The following is a 21,438-nucleotide window of genomic DNA, read 5'->3' as shown; positions in this document are numbered from 1 at the left end:
GGGGGCACGGAAATATGAATTTGTAGCTTTTCTAGTACAGTCCAAGAGAAGAAGTGAGATGAATTTGAAAGGCTGGGTGTGTTCTGTCCAGTTCGGGATGCCCAATTTCAGGTGCCACAACAGAGCTGATGGATCAGGGAGGAGTTAGCAAGCACTATCGCCTTTCCCATGACAGTGCCAACTGCCCCCAGGCCAGGCACATCCTGAGCTTTTATATCACCAAGTCCAACAAAAGGGAATTTGCCTTTTCCTGGAGACTGAAACTTGTAAAATACTGCACTGTCACAGGCTACAAAACAGAATAATATGGGAAAAGAAGAAATTGTGATAATCATTCCTCAATGTCATGAGATTATCCTTGCCATCACCTGATTCCTGTGTGACAAATAAGGGAGCAACACACACGGTTTACACAGTTAGTATATGGTGTTCCAGGGTTAAGTATGATAAATAGCACAGCAAGGTTTTGTACCTGGGTCACAGTCTCTGAGCCTGGTCCCTCAACTGCAGAGACATGCAAGAGGAGCAAATCTGCTCTTTACCCCGCCCAGTGCTGTTCAAGCACTCCCTGACTGAGGATAAACTAGGTTTGACGTACGTGCTGATATCCTTCCAGCATCCTACAAGCCCTAGGGTCCCTAAGGCATGTAAAATACAACTGAAACCACCAGTGTATCAGTAACAGTCAACTCTTGATTCTCAGTAATCTCCCCAAAGACCCTGGGCATCCAGAAGAGTCCACAGGAGATAACAGGTATCAGCCCAAGGGACAATTTCCTGACAGCATCAATCAAACACCTCCTTGCCCAACTGCACCATAGCTGTCAAGACTGGTGCTACATGACACAGCATGCAAGTCACTGAGTCTTGTTACCATTAAGCTATGCTATCTTTACAGGTAATCTGACACACTGATTATTTTCAGCACAGGAACTACTTATTGAGTCATCGAAAGATGTAAAATAATCCACTTCAGTGAAAGGGTTTCTGTATTAAGTATATTTTACATTTTTGATTTAGGCATGAGCCTGACCCAAAGTCCAGTGAAAGATTTGCCTGGCTTTGGAATAAAGTCCCACTTTTGCTCCAGTGAGGCCAAGCGCAGCAGGAGGAGAGCGCTGATGGAAACCTGTGCAGAAGGAGTTACGGAAGCCCTGGTAGCAACCACAGCAGGGTGAGCAGGCAGCCTAGATGTTATCCAGGCTGGGAAAATCAATGAGCAGCTCTGGCAGTGCCTGTACACCAGAGCTGAGCTAATAAAAACAAATCCCAGAGAATGTCAGCTTATGACAGAACGGCTCTCCCTGAGATGAACAGCCATTTCCTCCCTTATTAAAAACATCAGTAGAAGAAAACAGCAGCCAAACCAAGCTGCCAGCAGCAAAGGACACATTCCTTTGCCTAATCTGTCCCTCCAGGAATGGAAAGAGTAATATGTTTGGGGGTGTAGGAAAAAGCAAGCAGTAAATAAAAGCACAGTGTCATCAACTAGCTCAGATATGACTGCTCCGTGCCCGGTGGGAGCTGGCAGTGTGCTAGGCTGGGCAGAGACCCAAGTGGGACAGGTTTGAACTCCTGTGCATTACTGATGCCGCTCCTCGGATTTGTAGCTATCTGGGACCATGTGGGCTCCCTCTGCCCTTTTTCCCCCATCACTGGTGTTGAGAGAGGATTACTGCTACGATCTGGCTGTAATGCTTCGTTGCCAAGTTCAAAGGGCTACTTAAGAAGCCAAATGTTTTTGTAGATGTGCCAAAAGCATCAGCTGGACTACATGGACCAAGAGGAAAACCCAAGAGCTCCTGCAGCATGTCTGGGCTGGCTAATGGCCTTGCCTGCTGTGGCTATGCGGGCATGAGAGGTTTCGAAGGGGGCTTTCATCCCGCTGGCCAAGAGGGATACGTGCTGGGGGGATCCCATTGCTTCAGCACCCGTTCTCTCTCTCTTCTCCCAGGATGCTCTGAGGGAGGCAGGCAGTCTCTGCTCCACAGTGGACACAGCACCCATGGACCTAGTATATATCCCCTCTGTGCTCTGCAAAGGTGATATTGTCATGGGCACCATCAGGTCCTAAACCAGGAATAAAGAGAGCTTAATCCCCACCTGAAGCTCCTGCGCAACATCACTGTCTTATGATCATGGCCATTTAAAGTAAGTCTCAGATTCCTGAGCACTTCTGCAAGGTAGTTTAGCCACTTCTCCTCTCCTTGTCTTAGTCCTCAAATCTGCTTTCATATTTTGCACAGGCCACACAGACCATCTTCCTCTGCCTTCCTTGGTAAGAGGAAGGCCTCTGAGCAGAACCCTTTCCCACAGACTTCTCCCAAAAATACAAGAGCCTTCCAGTGACTACCAGAAGCAGCAGAAAGCACAAGCTGCAGAAAGCCCCATGGCCAGAATAAAGCAATATGGGGGTGGGTGCGCACAGAGAAATGGGTACAGACCTCACCCTGCCATGTATTACAAATGCTACTGTGGATAAGGCATGTGGCAAGAGCCCAGCATTTCCATTGCACTCGCCAACACTGCTGTAACTGAGATGCAGTTTAGGTGAGAGATTCAGTTATGGAGAGGAGATGCTTGGGACAATAATTGTATCCATCATCCCACTCTCCTGTGCTGGCTGGATTTAGTATAGTGGCACAGCTCTGCTTACTCATAAGGCATCTCCAACTTGAGAAATGAGCTATGGTGGCTACGCCAAACTCAGTGTAGACATCCATCTACACAGCCAAGATGCCAGCTTGTTAATTTGAGTTCCCGGAAAAAATCTGGTCACAGCATCGTCAGCTTCTGCTGTCGCATCAATGGTCTTACCCAGCCCAGTGCCAGGAAACAGCTGGGACACAACTCCACCACACCACAGCCCCTACCTTCACTTCAGTCCTTGCATTCACCCTGCTCTCAGCCAGAAACGAACAGGGTGGCAAGAAATAGGGCAAAGCTTAGCATTTGTCAATGGAAGCTTTGAATTGAGCATTTTAGGACAGAGGATCAGGAAACCCCGTGGGGAGATGCTGTCCCCAGGCTCTGCAGCACAGCTCCTTACTGTGCACCTAGCCCTGACTCAAAGATTGGAGAGTCAAGAAAGGTGAACCTAAGCAAATATGTACCTGTTGGACTGGGGGGAAAGTAAGCCATGGCTAGTAAGCTGCTGTGTGTTCTGATTTCTGACACCTCTAAGTGCTGAGCTAAGAAACTGTGAATTCAAGGGCTCAGAGTATGTCTTTCTGAAGCCAGACTCTAGATGATTTCAGGTTGGACACCCAAAAGTGGCTTTCTGAAAAGATCTGGTTCAATGCTTCAGAGAATGCACAGACAAGGACTGGCAAGATGTCCAACCCAGCAGAACTAGGAAACAGTAAGACATAACTAGGGCTCAACCCAAACCAATGTGTGTCCAGCTGAGGGTGGGGAACTCAAGGAACTGCCTGGAGTGACTTACTGCCCACCTAGACAAAAAGCTCAATGACTGCAATGAGGTACAACTCTGAATTGGCCCCATAGGCATAGATTACTTGACCTAATAGGTATATATGATCAAAGGTATAACCAAATGCGCTGTTTACAACTCCTTATTCTTGGAGTTCATTAAAGTCACAGATCTCTGTTCCTAACACGTGCTCGAAGATGACTATATTTTGAGTTTTAAAATCTCACTAAAGACAAGCACATTTACTAACTTTTCTGCTTAATTAAACCAGTTCTTATTTAATAACATATCAAAATACATTACTTTTTCTAATGTATAATATATCTTTTTTTTTGAGAATGAACCCCTTTGATGGTACAAAACAATCTGTATTGCAAAATTCATTACATAGCGGTTTCAGTAATTTAATTCTGCAGTTAGGGTGTTTTTGCAGTCCTGTACCCACTTCTGCTTTCATTCACTGCTGTTCAATCCCACAAGTGTTAATATATGGATAAGCCAGCACTGCAATAACTTCAGCTTGCTCTTTATATCTGAAATGGCTGTATTGCTTTAGGCAATGGACCACTGCAATCCATTTAGACTTCATATATTTTTATTCCTTTCTCTCCTTAGCTTGGCTTATGCTTCCATTCCCTAAATAATTAGCAGGTGTAATGTGTTTGTGGTATAGCATAACATCTGAAAGCTTCCAATTAATTGCTACAGTTAAAACACCTTTCTTTTCCCCCCTTTTTCTCTCCTGTATTATTTATTTATTTATTTATTTTAAAGAGAAGAGTAAGCTCTGGCATTCACTACATGGTGATAAGCAACATTTATCTACCCTGAGGTACCTTTGCTTATTCTGTTTCGGGTGTTTTTTTTAATTGCATTTTCCCACCAGCTCTGAACTTGTTTCTGGCTGCATATTTTTCCCATGGTACATTTAAGATGCATCTGCTATAATTAATATGATGCAAAGCACAAGCTTATATGAAAAACAGCTTGTAAATTTTGAATAATTCTGCAACAACTACATAGGTAGAATGGCTTATTTAGCTATGGGCTTTGTTCCCTGGCATGAGAACCACCATGTTTTTATAGCATTTAAGGGTCATAACAAATATCCTACCAATTCAAACAACCGATAGATATTTAACATAGATCTCATCTGTATTAAACATATCTCATAATTTCACAAAATATCTATGAGACTGAGTACAAGTCAAATTAACTTATCTGATGAAAGCAATGATTTGTTTCCAAGTCTTAAAACCTTTCTCAAAAGGGAGGTTCTCATTATTCCTGGTACATTGTCCGAAAGTGGCAATGAATGCTGCAGGTCTGTATCATCGAGGTCCAGTTCACAGGTCGTTATGTTCCTGCTGTCCTCTTCACACGATAGCTGGGGCTCTGACAGCAGCTCGAAGCGTACCTGCAGGTGCAGGTTCATCGCTCTTCCCAGAAGTTATGCATCCTGCCTGTCTGCAAAGCAGGCTCTTGGTCTCAGGCATTGTTATTTACCCCACTGAAATATATGGGTGAATAAGAAACTCTGGGCCAAAGTAATTTTAAAGGGCAGAAAGCATTTTCAATTTAAAATCGCCTCCTCTTAATCGGGTACTGTCCTATTAAGACTGGAATTGATCCCAGCAACTTCTACTCTTGAAGCACACCAATAAATCCCTGCCATCATGGTCAGCCAATGACATTTTCTGCCCCTTCGGACAAAGACATATTGCTGTTTCACGCTAGAGAGCCAGACGGCCATCAATCACCTCCTCAGCAGCGCTACCTTCCAGCTCCGCCTTGCCACATATGCTCTGCTAATAATTAAATCCCAGCCCGTAACTTGCAGAGCAGCCACTGAGGTCTCCTCCAGAGAACACGCTCTTTTGCCATGCTACCAGGAAGGGAGATCATTCATGACCAGAAGTGACACTTGTCAAATTGATGCTGGCTTTTGATTAAGGAGCAGGACTCCAGTGTCCACTCCCCATGATGCCCAGCGTTCGGTCTCATTAGGTAGGGTGCTGTGGATACTCATTACACCAAAGCATGCTCCCTACAGATCTAAAAATCCAACAAACTGAAGGCAGTAAACTACAAATCTCAATTACAGGAGAAAATAGTTTCTGTTGCAAAAATTCCAGAAAATTATTGTCTGTACGTCAGTCCTCTCCAGGGATCCTAGTCACTGGCCAGAACACTGCTGTAAGAGGTCCCGCACAAGCACACAACATCCTTTCTCCTAGGATCGTTCCACCTCCAAGAAGACTAAAAAGTCTTTGAGGCAAAGAACGCCTTTTTTTGCAGAAGACACAAGACAAGAAAATGGCTCAAAAGCATGCCTGTGAGAGATGAGTGAGTCAGTGAATAACAACAACCCCCATTTATTTTTAAACCTCCACCTTTTCCAAACCATAAGGTATTCTGCTGCCAAGACTTTAAAATCAATTCATTTCAACTGCATAAGGAACATCAAACAAGCCACTTCCCAGATTTGCCAAGACCCACATGGCCACTCCACCAGCAGACCTGAGTGTGATGGTGCCACCAGGAAGAGCAAGGTGACGAGTAGCTGGATGGAAGAGTTGCAGATGTTTGCACCTCCCTTCGCTCTCAGACCTGGATGACTGCTAAAGCAGACATGCCAGGAAACTGTCTGGTTGCATCAGAATCAACAAAGTGAAGCCAATTTGGCTCTTACAGCAATGATACTTTGGCTGCAGCCAAATGATAAAACATGACCTGAAAATCTTGAGGGCACTCGTTAACACCCAGAAACACCCACCAGCTAATAACACACTGGCTTGGTACTTGGAAAGCTTCCAGCTGTAGTTCTTTCCAACCTGTTGGCTGAGCATGGGCAAGCAAGGGTCTCACATTCTCTTTCTGCAAGATGAATTAACATCAGCACTACTAGTCTATTACGGTTTGGGTGAAATGCCACACAGACAAGGCTGACCTACTTGCAGATTTGGAAGAGGCTTGTTCAGCGCTAGCCTGTATCTGCAGCATGCAGTAGGGATCACCTTCATTCACATCAGTGGAGCACAAAGCTATCTGCACTTCCCAGGTGCAACCTCTGACTTCAGTGACTCAGGTATATATGTTAATTCCAGGCAGGTGATAACAAGACAAAACCACATTTCTTTTGATAATTCAAGCAGCTGTAGGCAACTGGCAAAACCAGACTTGGACTGCAGAATGCCATTAACCTGTAAACATGGGCTCTGAATAGGCCATTTCTTCAGACATCTCCCAGGACAATGCCACAGCCATTTAATGGCATGTCTCCGGGACCAGTAGTGACTCCTGCCGAATACAATGGATCTGTCATACTGCAGCAGCAGCGGATCTATCCTGCCCCTCTCAGCTGGACCCAGCTCTTGTGGCAAATGTGCTGCCAGGCTCCCATGTCTTTTTTTGCAGAGCTTTGGTCATGCATGATGGTGCTTCAATATATATTTTTATTGTGGGTCTTTACATTTCTCTTCAGATAATCAAGTGAAACAAAAATATACAAAGGAGTGTCACTGCAAGACTATTTGAGAAAAGGTCTTTAAAACCATAATAGCTTTTGCAGTTATGCAGCCATGGAAGTGACTCTAAAATGTTCTGCCTGCATGGAAGATGTCAGATCCATATTTACCTCAGAGCTGTGGGATTTAGCTGCAGCATCAGGCACAGGAAATGGAGACGCAGCAACACAGAAAATCATTAGGCCAAAATCTTTCAGGCATCAGGGCCTTCTATTCTTTCTACAGCAGCTGAGACTGTTCTCAACCAAAGACAGGCTAGAAAACTCAGGAAACGGAAGAGCATCTCAACCATTTCCCATTCTTGAATAAAATCCCAAATGTGCAGTTCATTCCCCAAGCCACTGCTACCATAATGAATATCTACTTTCAGCAGTAACTTCTTTAACTCCAGTAGGGATAGTCATGTGGGAATCCAGAATTACACCACAGACCTAAATGCAGGCAAGTGAACTAGCAGATCATGTACTGGCCTCCGGTAGATGTACAGTCTACGCAGGATGGTGTAAGAAGCTTCCCTTTTATGTGTAGCTCACTGTCACATAGTGAGACGCAGAGAATGTGTCTTTTTCCCCTAGTTGGAAGCTGGAAAATACTTCTGGCTCCACACATGCACCTCACACAAACATATGCAGTGGTGTATCTGCTACTGCTGCAAGCAGGACACACAACTTGCACCCCATGAGGTAGGCTCTGCATGCTTCTGTCCCACGCCCTAGGGTGCTTGCTACTCCCCGGTGGCACAGCGAGGTCCTGAAGAGCAAGGACCTAGCCAGGAGTTGTTCCACACCAGTAAGCAAAGGATGTGGCAACAGCTAATTCTGCTCGCTTACTGATCCTCAGCTCAGAGCTGCCCATGTCAGGAGCTCAAGACAGGCTTTACACTGGTGTGACTATCTCCTGTTTCACCATATATCAGAAGGAAGATTTAGACCAAATGGTTTCTACCACTAGTTACTGTCACACAGCAATATCCCTGCTCAGCCACACTGTCAGTAACAAAATGGTGTTACATTGACCCTTTTTCCTGCCCAGTGCATTGGCAGCCTGTGAATCTGTGATGCCTACCTTAACTTCCACGTGTGCCATCAGGACTGCAAAGTTGGTTAGATGATTGCAGGAGCATGTGGTGTGTGTCTTGTTAGTTGTCAGGAGGCGACATCCCTGGGTGGACCAATACCCTGTCATTGTACGCTTTGTATAGCTCCAGAATGAACAGTTTGGATTGAAATTTTCTTCTGACTGCTGCAGGGAAGAAATGAATAAATGCAATAAAAATTATAGGGTTTCAGAGATTTCTAAATGCACTTTTTTTTCTTTTTTTTTTTTTCCTGCAGAGGCACTTTGCAACTCCCATCCTTTAATTTTGGATAAACAATCAGAAGTGGTTTATACGTCAAGTATTACTTGCTGATATTAGAGAAAGTTAGATTGTTGCTGCTCTCTTTGCTAATACAAACTTCTTTGTTCTTGATTAATTTCAGCCACAGACTAAATCCAGCTCTTCAAAACCAGATTGCTTCATTTGCATTGCAGAGCAGAGAAATTAATTGCTTTAAGCAATCAACTTCTGCAGTGACTGCGCTTGGCTAACAGGAGGAGTAGCTGTCCTCTTTCACTGTAATTCCACTTTCCTTTAATATCCCCTGCCACCATGATAAAATAATATTATGGTCCATTCTAATATATTGGTAGTTTTTAATTACAGAATGACGTGTGTCAGCAACTGAGCAATGGGCATCAGCTCAAAGGAGTGTCTTTCTTTACTTTTATTAATGCAACGTAAAAGAGACATTCTCCATAAATAACACAAAGTGCAAAGGAACAAATGTATAATTCAAAATCTAATCAAGGACTGCTGGGGGCCTCACATCAGCCAACTTTTGCATCACTTTGTTTTAGAAATGGAAATAAAAAAAGAAGCACTTTTTGAACTCACTCACCTTGATGTGCTTGACAGTAAACACCACGGGATCAGCTAGGTAAACCTTATTGCTGAACTCTTTGTTTATTGCTGCTGTGATGACAGGGGAGTTGACAATGACAGAGTGATTAGTTGACATTGCTTCTGTTCCCAACTTCATGCTGGCGTTCTCCGTGGAGAGATAGGTGCCCAGGTTGTTGTACAGCACAAAAGCCACCCTGATTTCACCTAGAAGAGAAGTAAGAGGTTAGATAGCCAGGTCAATGCACTGGGGTTTTGTGGGGGTTTTTTAGATGACAAATCTCTTCTCTGAACCAACTTTAAAACTTCTCTGAGAAAATATGAAAGGACCAAGATGTGGCATATGAAAACTCACCTCCTCCTGCCAATCTAAATGAGCACCATGAGGTGCAACAAGCAGTCCACAGATACAAAGGGCAGAGCTGCCTCTCTCAAAACAAATTTATAAGCAGATTGGTGGAAGACAGACAGAGAAGGTGGGCTTATTTCTGGCATCAGTGGATGTAACTGGCTCCAGAGAGAAGAGGCCAGATGGCCCATTTCCCACCTAACATAACACTTTATCCTCCAGGCTATGCTTGAGAAACATGTTTCGTTCTGGCCTGTCACACAGATGCAGTATAAAACTGTAATTCAGCCCATTAATAAATTAAGACTACCTCAGAAAAGTGTGAGGACAAATTTGGGAGAAGGAATACTTCCCAACACAATTCCAATTGCACATGAGGGGGAAAAACAAAACTGCAGAAATTTCATTAAAAATACATACATGTTTTCTTAATTTGCCAATCACATATCCCCTCTTCCACAAAACACAGCATTAGGTAGCCTGAAGAAAACCCAGACTACCAGCCAACTGTTTTTAACTGAAACCATCCAGTTTGCCTTCTGTTTTGCAAGTTATTTCACAGGCTATAAATAAGAATTGAATGGGATTAGTTTGCCTTTATATGCGTTAGTTGTGGGGAGGTATTTTTTTGTTTCTTTACGAATCACCTCAGCTTCTGAGGGAGGTGAAGCACTTATGACTCCAAAGGTCCCTCCCAACCTAAATACTTCTGGGATAATTTTATTTCTAGCTCTTTGGTGACCTCTGGGCAGATGCCATTTGATGGGGCTGTACTGAATTCTAGTGATACCATGCTTAGAAATACAAGCTTCCCCTTCCCTCCTGCCAACAGTTTCTCTTTCCTTGCAAACCTCCAAAGCTTGACAGCAGAGTGAAAATCCTACCCCACTGGAGTTTTGCTACACATCTTGAGTTTTACACTGTCTCTAAAAGTAATACATCTCTTCAAATCCTACATGCAAAGGTACCAAATCCCATCAAGGAAGTCAATAGCAAAACTTTCTTTCTGAACCACGAGACCAAACTTTTCTCTCAACAGCTGTCAGAAATTTGTGGCAGTTTTAATGCATCTGGTCTGGCTGCAATGCTGCCCTACCACTCCATGTTTTGCCTGCGGTGATCAAAGCACAAAGTACTAGAGTGCTTTCCACCTGCACACAGGTTAAATTTTAAAGGAACTCCGATATAGGAGGAGCATCTTAGGCCCATTAGTAGAAAGTCTGGCAGTTTCAAGTTGGTCTATGGTAGGGCTATAGAGATCAACAAACCTGTCTGCTCAAATTCCTGGTCTGGAAATAAATGGTTTGGCAGCATGAAGACCATTCACGTTTATAACATCATCTTTAATTTATGCTATATCAGGAGGTTCATAAGCTTCAAAGAGAAAGGCACTGAAGACTTAAGACTCATAACAGTTAATCAACCTTTTCTGCCACCTTGGCTCATTATTAATATTTGTTACTATTTCTTCTTCCCTCTCCCCTTTCAGGTATTTGTATAGTGCCCTACTGTGAAGCAGTTTACTCAAACAAGCCTTTTATCCCATCTGAAGCCTCCTACTGCAGACAACAGCAGTTAAAAGCACTTCTCTGGACTCAGCACTGTGCCCCAACAGCCACATCATTTGAGGATCTGCTGCATTTTTACCAGCACATGATACTTCTGAAGGCTGTAAACCACTTAGCAATATAATACACTCCCAGTCAGCCAACTGAGCTTTCAGTCAAGGGCATGAACAACTGATGCTGCTATTATGTCAATATTAACATAGTAATTAATACTATATTGCAACTGGTTCAACACAAAACTATGCCTAAAGCATGACTGATCCGTGATGCTGGTGTGGCCGGAGGTGCTGAACCTACCGTTTCGACCATTTTGTTTCAAGGTATTTGCTGACAGCTGAATAGCGCTCCCATGGCCCATGTTCTGGGGAAACTTCAGATCTTCCAAATTCCCATCTGTGCTTAGTCTCGCAACTTCCAGCTCTGTTTGCAAGAGAGACCAACGCTAAGAAAAAATCTCTACCAAAATAATCTTCGACACGATACTTCAAAGCTACAAAATGGTGTTCCAGACCATCTGAGAACAGAAGAATCAACCTACAATGTTTCACGCTAGACTCTGTTTGGGCTCCTATTTCTTTTTAAATCTTTGCCCTGAAGAAGTTTTAAATTTAATTAAAAAAAAAAAAAAAGCAAATAAATGATACTCTCTCTGGAAGAAAAAAGACAACCGGTTCTTGTAAACAAGAACCTCAGGATATTAAGGACAATGGTTAAAATGAAAATCTGAAAATGCTAGTTCTTTGCCACTGGCAATTGGTACTTTCTGTAAATGTTATCAGTGCTCAGAATCTGTATTCATAGAAAGAACAGTTGTTCTTATTTTACATATGCACAGTGGGAGTGCTGGTGCTTTCCATCATGCTTGTTTTTTAATTAAATCAACAATCAGCCAAATAAAGACACAAATTTGTATGAAATGAAACACAATTGCATTATGATGAACAATCTCCCTATGAAGCGGTGCAATCTAGTGCAGATTTTGCCCTCAAAGCTTGGAGTAATAAAGGCAGGTTGGGTCCTCATTTTCCATGGGATTTAAAGGGTAGACAGCTGCCTTATTCCTTTAGGCTCTTTTGGGAAGCTCTTTTGGGAAGACTTTTAAGTGCTTCAGACAAAGGGCCAAGACATATCTAACAAATTGCTTTCCAGTTAATCTAGGGGCCAAGACCGCAGCCAGGTTTTCCAGCCTTTACTCTCCCTTTAGCTGCTCTTGGTATTTATGGGATCTGTCCCTTACGGATGTTGTCAGTGTTTTCCCTGACGATGTCTGTCTTCAACAGGTTATCAGCCAGCACAAAGGCACTGTCCTCCACGGTGTCGAGTAACTTGGTGGCTGCACGCTGCTGTTCACTTGCATTCAGGTCCTTCCATGCATTCAGAGCCTGTGGCTGCAGGAGGTTGTTCACCGTCTCCACCATGGCCTGCAAGGGAGAGGGACTGAGTGAGAACAGGCCCTAGTGAACACAAAGCACTATCAAGACCTCTGACATATGCTCAGTCCCATCCGCAACACATGTCAATTTATAGGGAGAGCATAGCATCTCATTTCCCCACCCACTGGGGCAGCCTGAAATGGAGCTAGACATCTTTTATCCCATCAGATGGGAGATGGAGGAAATGTTGACTTTATTCTAAATGCAGACTGGGAATAGTGCTTTTATGCTTCCGTGATCAGCAGCTCTGGGCTTGGAGTAAGAAGGAGTTAGGGCTTGGGGGCAGGGTGGCAGAAATATAAGGATATCATTCAGGAAACATGCAAGAAAACAGATTTCAAAACCCATCTGTGAAGAAGGTTGCTGCTACCTTGAGCACCAGAATTCAAGAGTAGGGCTGGGGCATCCAACAAAGGTATTTAGTATCTGCAAGGGCTACACTCCTCAGAGTGTTTCCCACCACATAACTTCTGGCAGGCAGTCATGAAGACACAGAGATAGTTGAGTTACTCCACTTCATCCAGAGAAGCAGCAGCAGGTGCCCACAGAGATTTAGTTGAGACACTACATTTCAAATTGCTCCATTCAGGAAGGAGTCAGTCCCACAGTCCCTCCTGTGGTGCACCTTCTGCCCTGGGCTGCCATGCACAAAGAGCTCTCCCATGGAGAACTTCCCACAGGTTAATCTGGATGCACATCCAAGATCACACGAAACTGTGCCGGCCTCATGATTGCAAAATTACAGCAGTAGAACCTACCCAACCTGAAGGTTTTGTTTAACCTGAGATCGCTGCTTTGATACCAACCAGAGCTGACTCAACTACCTTCTAGCTAACACTTTTTAATGACACCAGCAGCACCAGTTGGTAGAACTGATTGTGCAGAGGAAAAGGAAAAAGAAAATGTACTTTGATTGTGCTTTCTCCTGCTGATTAGTGTCTAGTCACCAGGCAGGCCTGCCCCACAAAGAAACACCTCCACTGCCAGCTAATACTGACTGCAGAAACCAACCTTCCCTTTGAGATGAAGTTGCTGTTGTTAATAATTTTCTGTATGCTGAACGTGTAGGCAAACTCACATCTCTGTTCTGCAAGGCAAGGACATGGAATTTCACATGGGATTTCAACATGTTGCAAGCCTAGAGGATGCCCCATGGACTCACTTCTGTGGAAATACTTCAGTATCTACTCCTGGTGGTATTTCTAAACCCATCTCAGGAGGAGTGTTACAATGGCAACACATGACACAGAGAGTGCAGGGCATCCTGACTCACTCACCAGTCATGGTCAGATACAAATGTGCAGTGGGAGAATATAATCACATCAAACCAGAATTTGATTTTATTGCTATATTCAGGTGACCTTCAAAAAAATGTCAATTACAGCAAGGTTCAAGGAGAAGCAAAGACAGCTAGAGCTGCCACTGCTGGTGCTTTTAATCCCAGCAAAGACACTTCACTGAGACACTGCCATGTGCATCTCTGTCCCTGAGGTTAGAAGGCTTCTCATACCACCATGGTTCCTATTGGAAGACTGAGCCAGAACTGGACTCCTCTGACAGTACAAAGCTCCTACTCTCCTACCTACATTTATTCATCAGCAGTTAACTCCTGTACCTTGAACAGATTTTCCTCTCCCTGGCAGCTATGGCCCTGGTCCCTTGATTAATAGACAACATTTCGCCTGAGTCTCACAGCTTGGTTTCCCAACATATGGAGTAACCCATGCTTCAGCCACTGAAGCAGACCTAAACGGCTGAAAATCTTGTCCCCTAGTGTGACTGAAAAAATGTTTTTGCTGTCAAGCCTTTACAATCCAAGACTGGAATCCCTTTGTCATTCGCTCTTAAGTGGAACTTATTAACCATAAATCAATTTCTTAAACTGATTTTCCTAAATAGTCTAAAAATTATCTTAACATATTTAATATGTGCACACAAAAATCTGGTTGGCTTTAACAGTCAAGAAGAAATACTAAAAATCTGTATCATTTAAATGTGTTTTCTTCAGTTTTTAAAACCGGGAAGCCTGATCTCTGTAGCGCTTAATAAAATTCTGTAGTTTACTTTGGTAGCTTATCTCTTTACAGGCAAAAAGGAGGTAGTATTCTTTTCTGGTGACCCAAAGCTTGACTATTTTGCTGTGCAGGTTCTACACAACATGATCTTTTATGCGTGGAAAGCAGAAAATGAGGATTTTTCTCTCTTTTCAATGTTATCGCACAGACTACAATTTGCCTTGCTTCCATTTAGCTCAGCTACTAATGGTGTCTTTAAATCTCTGCTAAAACAACATCCTGGATACTTTTATCAATATCTGAACAGTCAAAAGAGTCTGTGCAGCAGATCCAGTTCCTGGAGGGTAATGCCTATTTGTCAGAACATGAAACAGATGCTGAAATATTTGTGTTAGAGTGAAACATCTGCTGCAAAGATTTTTCCCCAGAAAAATTATTCTAATGCTTTTTTTTTTTTTTTTTTAATATGTGTTCATGCATGCATACAACATTTGAGAGAGAACACCAGTTAGGCCTAATGCGGCGCTTCTTGCACAATGTGTACTCCCCACCCAATGGACATGGTGATGGTGAGCATCCATCCTCTTGAGGTGACTAACCTGAAACCAGCCACTTCACTTTGGATCTGGAACAAAAGCTCCAGAAAGATTTCCAAGGACTTTTGGTCAGGTCCTTAGCACGTATCTGAACAAAGCTGGTAGACTGTCTTCATTGGCATTACGTCCAAGATGAATTTAGTCCATAGCTTTTCCCAGAGGGTCACTCCCCTCACCTGTCTCAGTGCATTAATCAAGTGTTCTCCGCATTATATTTCTGAGTGCAGCACTTCATTATGGCTGAGTGCTGCGGGCTGAAGCCAAGGAGATGAGGTGCTAATGAAATGTTTGCATTTTGGACGAGAGCTGAGGTAGGTGTTTAAATGAAACAAAACAGCTGTTAAAGCAACAGTGTCTCTTGAGACAAAGACACCAGCTGGGCAAAGTTGGGAAGGGGAGCGGGAAGTGTAGGAAGGCAGGCATGCGGGACAAGGATCAGCCTGTGCCTTTACATTTAAGTTGAGCTGTCATGGTTTAGGTGGGTTTGGCACCTGCTCCAATAGCTTTGTGGTCTGATGAAGTTCCAGCATAGAAGAAACAGCAGTGCCAAACTCCCAGGAAAGCCTCTCAGTGACCAGTGGTAGGAGGGTTAGCCCTTTGAAATGAAGAATGCATGAGACAGGTGTGCTTGGGAGCTGATGGTCTGATAGGTTTTACCTAAGATCCCTGGTGATCTTGATAAAGAAGGGGACTTTCAGAGAGAGCTAGGAAAGCTCTGACCTAGTTTCACCCAACTTCACATCAAGAATTTAACACGCAGCCAAGTCAGGAGCCCAGATGCTCCCTAGTCTCTCTCTGCACTGAAAGTAGAAGGAACTCCAGCAAGTATTATCCCCATTTAGGTGCCCAAAGTCACATGAGATTAATCCTATCCTTGAAGAACCCAACACCTAGGATGCTTCATGTCTACCTCACTGAAGACCCTGTCCTTGCTTCACAAGCTAAAGGACTTAGCTCTTGTTTTCTTCTCTTACCCTGCCTGATCCCTCTTCCAAATGTACCCTTTTGAGCCTCATGCAAAATAAAAATTTGGGGCTTGGAGCCCAGATATACTTCAACATCACCCACAGCATGGCACCAAACCAATGCCATGGTTGCTGAGGCTTAATGAACGTTCAGCACAAACACACGTATGCCCAGGGAGGAAGTACAAAAGTAACTCAAATGACATAAAGGGAAAGCTTACCAAGGCATAGCTAACTTGTTTGTAGCCTAAGATCAAATGAGGGAAGAAGAGCATGGCAAAAGGGAACCAAGAAGGAAGACTTCCCATCTGCCCTTCTATCCTGAGATACATAGGTGTATACACCTAGGTATACTGCCTGTGATGTCAGGGTACCTACACATGCAAAGCCAAACTCCCTAAATACAAGCCTGTAAACAGCAACCATCCCGGGTCAGAGAATACTCGGTGGATCTTTCACGTCTCCAGCAGTGGCTACAACTGGACATCAAGAGAAGAGCAAGAACATACCAAGCATAGAAGACAAATCCCATGATGGTGATCCCTTTCATTATGTGGTTATATAGCATCACAGAGTGTACATTCAATGTAAATAAATGTTAATAAATCACAGAGGGAGATTTTTTCCCAAATAAGGGCATATGCTCATGGTTTCTTGATTTTGTCCTGAGGTTACAAAACAGAAACAAAATGTAAACCTTCCTCCTCAGACACTTACAAATTGGTATTAAAAAATGTATTGTCAAAAGGCGACTAATTAGAGGCCTTACAGTAATTATGCATTATTAAAAGACCAATCATACATATCCCACTGATTTCCTTTGTGACAGCTCCTTCATTCCATAAAACTGAATTTTGCTTGTTCGTTTAGTTTTACCTTCTCCCCCTCTAGAAAAGTCTGGTGAGAATATCTGTCTATGTGACAGAATTAAAATCTTGGAGGGGAGTATATATCCAGTGATACCACATTCATTTATTTATCTCTCACCATACCAACATCCAAGGTACTGCTCCTTGACAAAAGCAGATTCTGTAGTGTAAAATTTGGTTTTAATTGGGTGTCAACACTGGAAATCACTAAGAGATGTTAGACATACTTATGTCATTGCCAAATTTGGGACTAGACTGTGTTGTGCTATGGTGGTTAAGCAGAAGGTTTCTAACCTTAGTAAACCAGCAGCTGTCCTGGAGTTAGGACCTCTCTAAACCTTTATAGTTCATTTTGGCCTCTTGCTGAGCAGCTGATGGAAGAACAAAAAACACAACAAACTTAGGACTGGAGAAAATACTGCTTCATGGCAAGTGAATACTAGCAGGCCCTACAGGGAATATTGGTTGCATACTTCTACTGAGTAATTTTCAAATACGCAAACTGACCTTCCATAAAGAAGTGCACCTCCTTAAGAGGAGGCTGAACACACTGTAGACACTATTTTGCACGGAACCTACATCAAGGTCTTACCTCCTGTAGTAGCTTTGGGAGAATGAGGACAGTGGCACAGGGCATTAAAGCACCACTTTTGCAATGACATCTCTAATTAAAATATCTGCATTTTATAACTTTTAAAGCCCTGTCTCATAGTGCTAACACTTGTCTTCCTTGATCTCACAGGAATACTTAATGTAATGCACTTTCAAAAATTAGGATAGAAGGAGCTACAGCAACAAGGCCATGCTTTGCATCGGTAGACTAAAATCGTGGCTGGTGCATGAAACAAGCAGTGCTTGTACAGCTACTCCTGTATCAAAGGTGTTTGCTGGCACAGCCTCATCAGAAAAGGCTTGTTCATTCTTTCTGAGAACAGCAGTGCCAAGACTGTAGAGTGCAATCACACAAACACAGCCTCAGGTTGTGCTTATGGTCTGAGGTTCTGTTCCTGTCTGAGGTTTTCAGGTGCTGCTCCAGAACAAGTGCATTATCATCTTTATTCGAAGCATGCATAAACATTACTAGCCCACTTTTTAATAGCAGGTTGAGGTTTTATGGCAAATCAGTGGAGAAAAAAAGCAAGAAAACCCTTTCAGGTCCACAGTGCACAGTGAAAAATGAAAAACCCATCAGAGAGCAGATGCACTGAAATGTGGATGTGGTTCAATGCTCACAACATTATACTCTTTTTTCCTTTTTCCTACTGGAAAGTGGTGGTACTTTAAAAAAGCTTACCTGCTTCCTTGCTGAAGAACAGCTGTTTTTGTTCTGTATTTATATGAAACACCCAGTGCTAAAACAAAGCCTTTTCTTAAGGTATCAATATTTGCAAGCCTCTAAACTAATTGAGTTAAAGGCACAATCAATGCCATCAATGGCAAGTTCTACTGGAAGTTGTGCGATTCTTGCCTCTGGCCAGAAAAAGCAAGAGAAACTCCCATTAACTCTGAATATACCTGGTGCAGCCAGAATGGCCCTTTGGAGAAGAGGACCAGCATAAAAGCATGGACCTGGGCATACAAGAAACTGCTTCTGACAAGGTTATTGCATTGAAAAGGACCAGATCAGGAAATTATGTGTCTTTTTAGAGTGGCAAATGAACAGCACCCCAATTCCACTACACAGGGGTCAACAATCAAACTGGAATAGTCATATGCTCTGTGGGTCAAAAATAGATGCACGTGTCATTTCTTCAGCTTCCTAAACAAGGAAAATGTAATTTGGGCTAAATGATGGCATTAAATCCTACTTCGTAACTGAGAAGTGCCTTCAAATCTGTCTGACAAGGCTCTTCACCCTCAGATAGTTTTTCACCTTGTCATGTATTCTTTTAATTCCAAATTAAAATTTGTCTCTGGTCAAAGCATAGTAAGCACACTGGAGACAATTTCTTACAGGGAAGCCCAGCCACTGGTTAAGACTTTTTACAAAGCAGTAAGATAATCGCAAAACAATTATAATATTCAATGAAATGAACACATATTTAGATTGAAACTAGATGAACTCTGAGTGCTTAAAAATAAATAAATCATTAGAATATTTACTGCTAATCTCAGTTTCTGGCTTCAAAACTAAGCCAGAAGCACTAGCCTATATCCAGTATCAGAGTGGTGACTGGCAACTTATGGTATCAGCTTTGGTGAACTAAGCCAAAACCTACTGCTCATGGCAAAGGCAAAAGATTTTCCCCTGACCTTGCAAAGGAATTTCTAAAATTGCTGCAGAGATTGAGAGCAAAGGATCTCAGGAAAGAGCATGCAAACTTCTCCTTTCAACTCTACAGCAAATGTTTATGCTGTGGCTGTAGTAACTGTACTGACTCAGAAATGGCCTGAATTTCAGTGGCTCTGAGAACTCACTGCAGTGAGAAGAAAGGCACTGACCTTTATTAAAATTAGTCTATCTACAAAATGCTTAACTATGGAATTAATGGTCTTGCGCTAGGCATGCAAGGTTTGCGATCTTGGCCTTGAACTACCAATAATCTCCTAATGGGAGCACACTAAAAAGTAGGAGATCTGAGAAATAGAACAAAGTTACAAATTACAGGTTATGGTTTTGCTTTGCTTATTATACGAGGAAGAATATTTTAAGGTCAGAAGGCACCTATAGGACCAAAATAAAAAGAATTGATTGGGAAGAAGGAAATAATATACGATCTATTTCATCTAATGAGATCTTCCCTGCAGAATAAGCTGTGAACTGCATTTATGAATCATCTGTATTTGCTGCCCTACTGTTTGGGATTTGAGACTATACAAGCAACTGCTAGAGTAATTACACTGGGGAAGTGAGCAAGAAAGGAAAATGGCTTGCAAACAAGAAATGCCTCTGCCAGAATATCTATAGCCTTCAAGGGAACTCCTAGGGAGTCCTTGAGACTCATCCTTTCCTCCGGTGGTCCAAATCAAAGGGACATCTCCCACTGACCTCTATGGCAATTTACACTGAGACTTACCAGTGCCACCAGAATCCAGGACTGACTCAGACTAAAGATGAGTAAGCACACAGAAATGCAGAAAACACTAGATTTTTTTTCTCAGTTTTGCTATGTCACATGTGCACACATAACCATAGGTGTACCTCAGTTGTAGGCAGAGGAATATGTGGTCACCTTCCTTTTTAATACTTATGTGAAGAATTTTGGAGTCTGGTGACAAATCCAAGGCTGCTGCTTTGATCCTCCTGTCCCCTAACAACAGGGTCACCGTGGCAGAAACACGCATGGTGGGAATTTCTAGTTTCACTCTTACTGACACAAACCAAATGCACGTTTCTCAAGCTGTGAAGTATATTAAGTTCAGAGAGTTTTAACAAAGGGCTACCAAACTGCAAAACCCTGCTGCGAGTCACACTTCTTTCAGATGTCCTTTTAATTATATTAAATTAAAGTTTGGGGCACTTTGATGCTGATGGGCAAACATCTCGATCTCTTGAAAAAGCTGCTAAAAGTACTCCCTGTAGCTATAGTTAATATACGACATTGTATGCACACTGCTAGCCAATTTATTCCAGCCACTTTAACAACGATACCTTGCCTGACAGGCTGCACAGAATAGCATCAGGAGTCGAGCAATGCACAAATCATTAGAGGACTCTGAAAGTTGTTTGACACGCACTGCAGAGCTCTTTGTCATACAGCCAATTAAATGACCAAACAAGGAACTTGAAAATCTTCATTAATTTGCTCCTTTCTATATAAATGGAGGTTAGAGTCTTTCTTGTCACAGGCAGAACAACAACACAAGTAAACGTAGCATAATTCAATTTATGCTCCCTCTCAGAGCTACAAGTTTCTTTCATTTAGTCTTCATGGAAGTTAGGACCAGCCATGCAAGCAAGAGAGAAGTGGGACAAACAGAATTAATCCACTTTAAATAGTACTGGGTAAGTCCCAGAAGCACCTTTTCATCTGCTGAGAGCTACTAGGTTAACAAAGAAAAAAAGTCTCCTCTACTCAGCTCTAAACTTAATGCCTTGAATCCTCCGAGGAAAGCCTTTCATTTTTTGCTTAGTACAGCTATTCAAACGGCCCACATTACAAGCGTGAAGCGTTCAGAAAACTTCCAGGAAAACCAGGACAACTCTGACTGCAACCACCTGTCACTCCTACCAGGAACCCACCAGCAGCTCAACACCGACTGCATGGGTGGCTCAGATGACACCTGCAACCAAAAGCTTTTGTGATCTTCATGGAGAGGACGGTACCTCCATAATCTTCACAATCTGCTGTCCAGACAAGTGCTGAACTACAAAACAGTGCAAGCTGATTTACAGGACAGCCTGAAGGATGGCAGGAACCAGGGCAGCAAACACCGTTAGACCAGGAAAATCCTGGGAAAGCAATGCTCTGCTGCCTTCTTCCACCCTTCCCGCAAAGCTGCCACTCAGGCTAGCTATTGTATTTACCAGCCTCCACCTTTTAAGCCACTAAGACTGGCTTAAAAAAAAAAATATATATATTAATGAGAACCCTGTGAAGTTATTGTCTTCTGAGATCTGCATCCCAAATGCAGCATGCAATTTCACATAGAAAGAGGCCACTGGTTGGCACTGCAGGGAAATTCATTGGCCTCCCAATGCCCCAGAGGTTCATCCCACAAATCCAAGAGAAGCCAGGAGTAAAGCTCAGATTTTGCAATCAGGGGCACATAGAAGAGAAATAGAAAGACTCTACATGCC

The 21,438-nt window shown here is 42.9% G+C and overlaps 1 protein-coding gene across 25 annotated transcripts in view; it reads right to left on the bottom strand.

Moving 5' to 3' along the window:
• The window catches only part of ADGRL3 (adhesion G protein-coupled receptor L3), a 528,954-nt gene that overhangs the window by 69,010 nt on the left and 438,506 nt on the right, over positions 1-21,438 (bottom strand). For 24 of the 25 annotated variants that reach the window (XM_026847580.1, XM_026847556.1, XM_026847565.1 and 21 more), the window contains 4 exons: positions 12,057-12,240; positions 11,117-11,239; positions 8,901-9,109; positions 8,026-8,202 (listed from right to left, as the gene is read on the bottom strand). In XM_026847580.1, coding sequence (XP_026703381.1) covers positions 8,026-8,202; positions 8,901-9,109; positions 11,117-11,239; positions 12,057-12,240 — 693 coding nt within the window. The remainder of the gene's footprint in view (positions 1-8,025; positions 8,203-8,900; positions 9,110-11,116; positions 11,240-12,056; positions 12,241-21,438) is intronic. The other variant, XM_026847563.1, reaches the window with a different exon arrangement.

Source organism: Athene cunicularia (assembly GCF_003259725.1).
Source record: "Athene cunicularia isolate RWA chromosome 4 unlocalized genomic scaffold, athCun1 chr4_part2, whole genome shotgun sequence".
NCBI classification, from domain to species: domain Eukaryota; kingdom Metazoa; phylum Chordata; class Aves; order Strigiformes; family Strigidae; genus Athene; species Athene cunicularia.
Note: the sequence above shows the minus strand (reverse complement) of the source record. Positions and strands in the feature narration are given on the sequence as shown.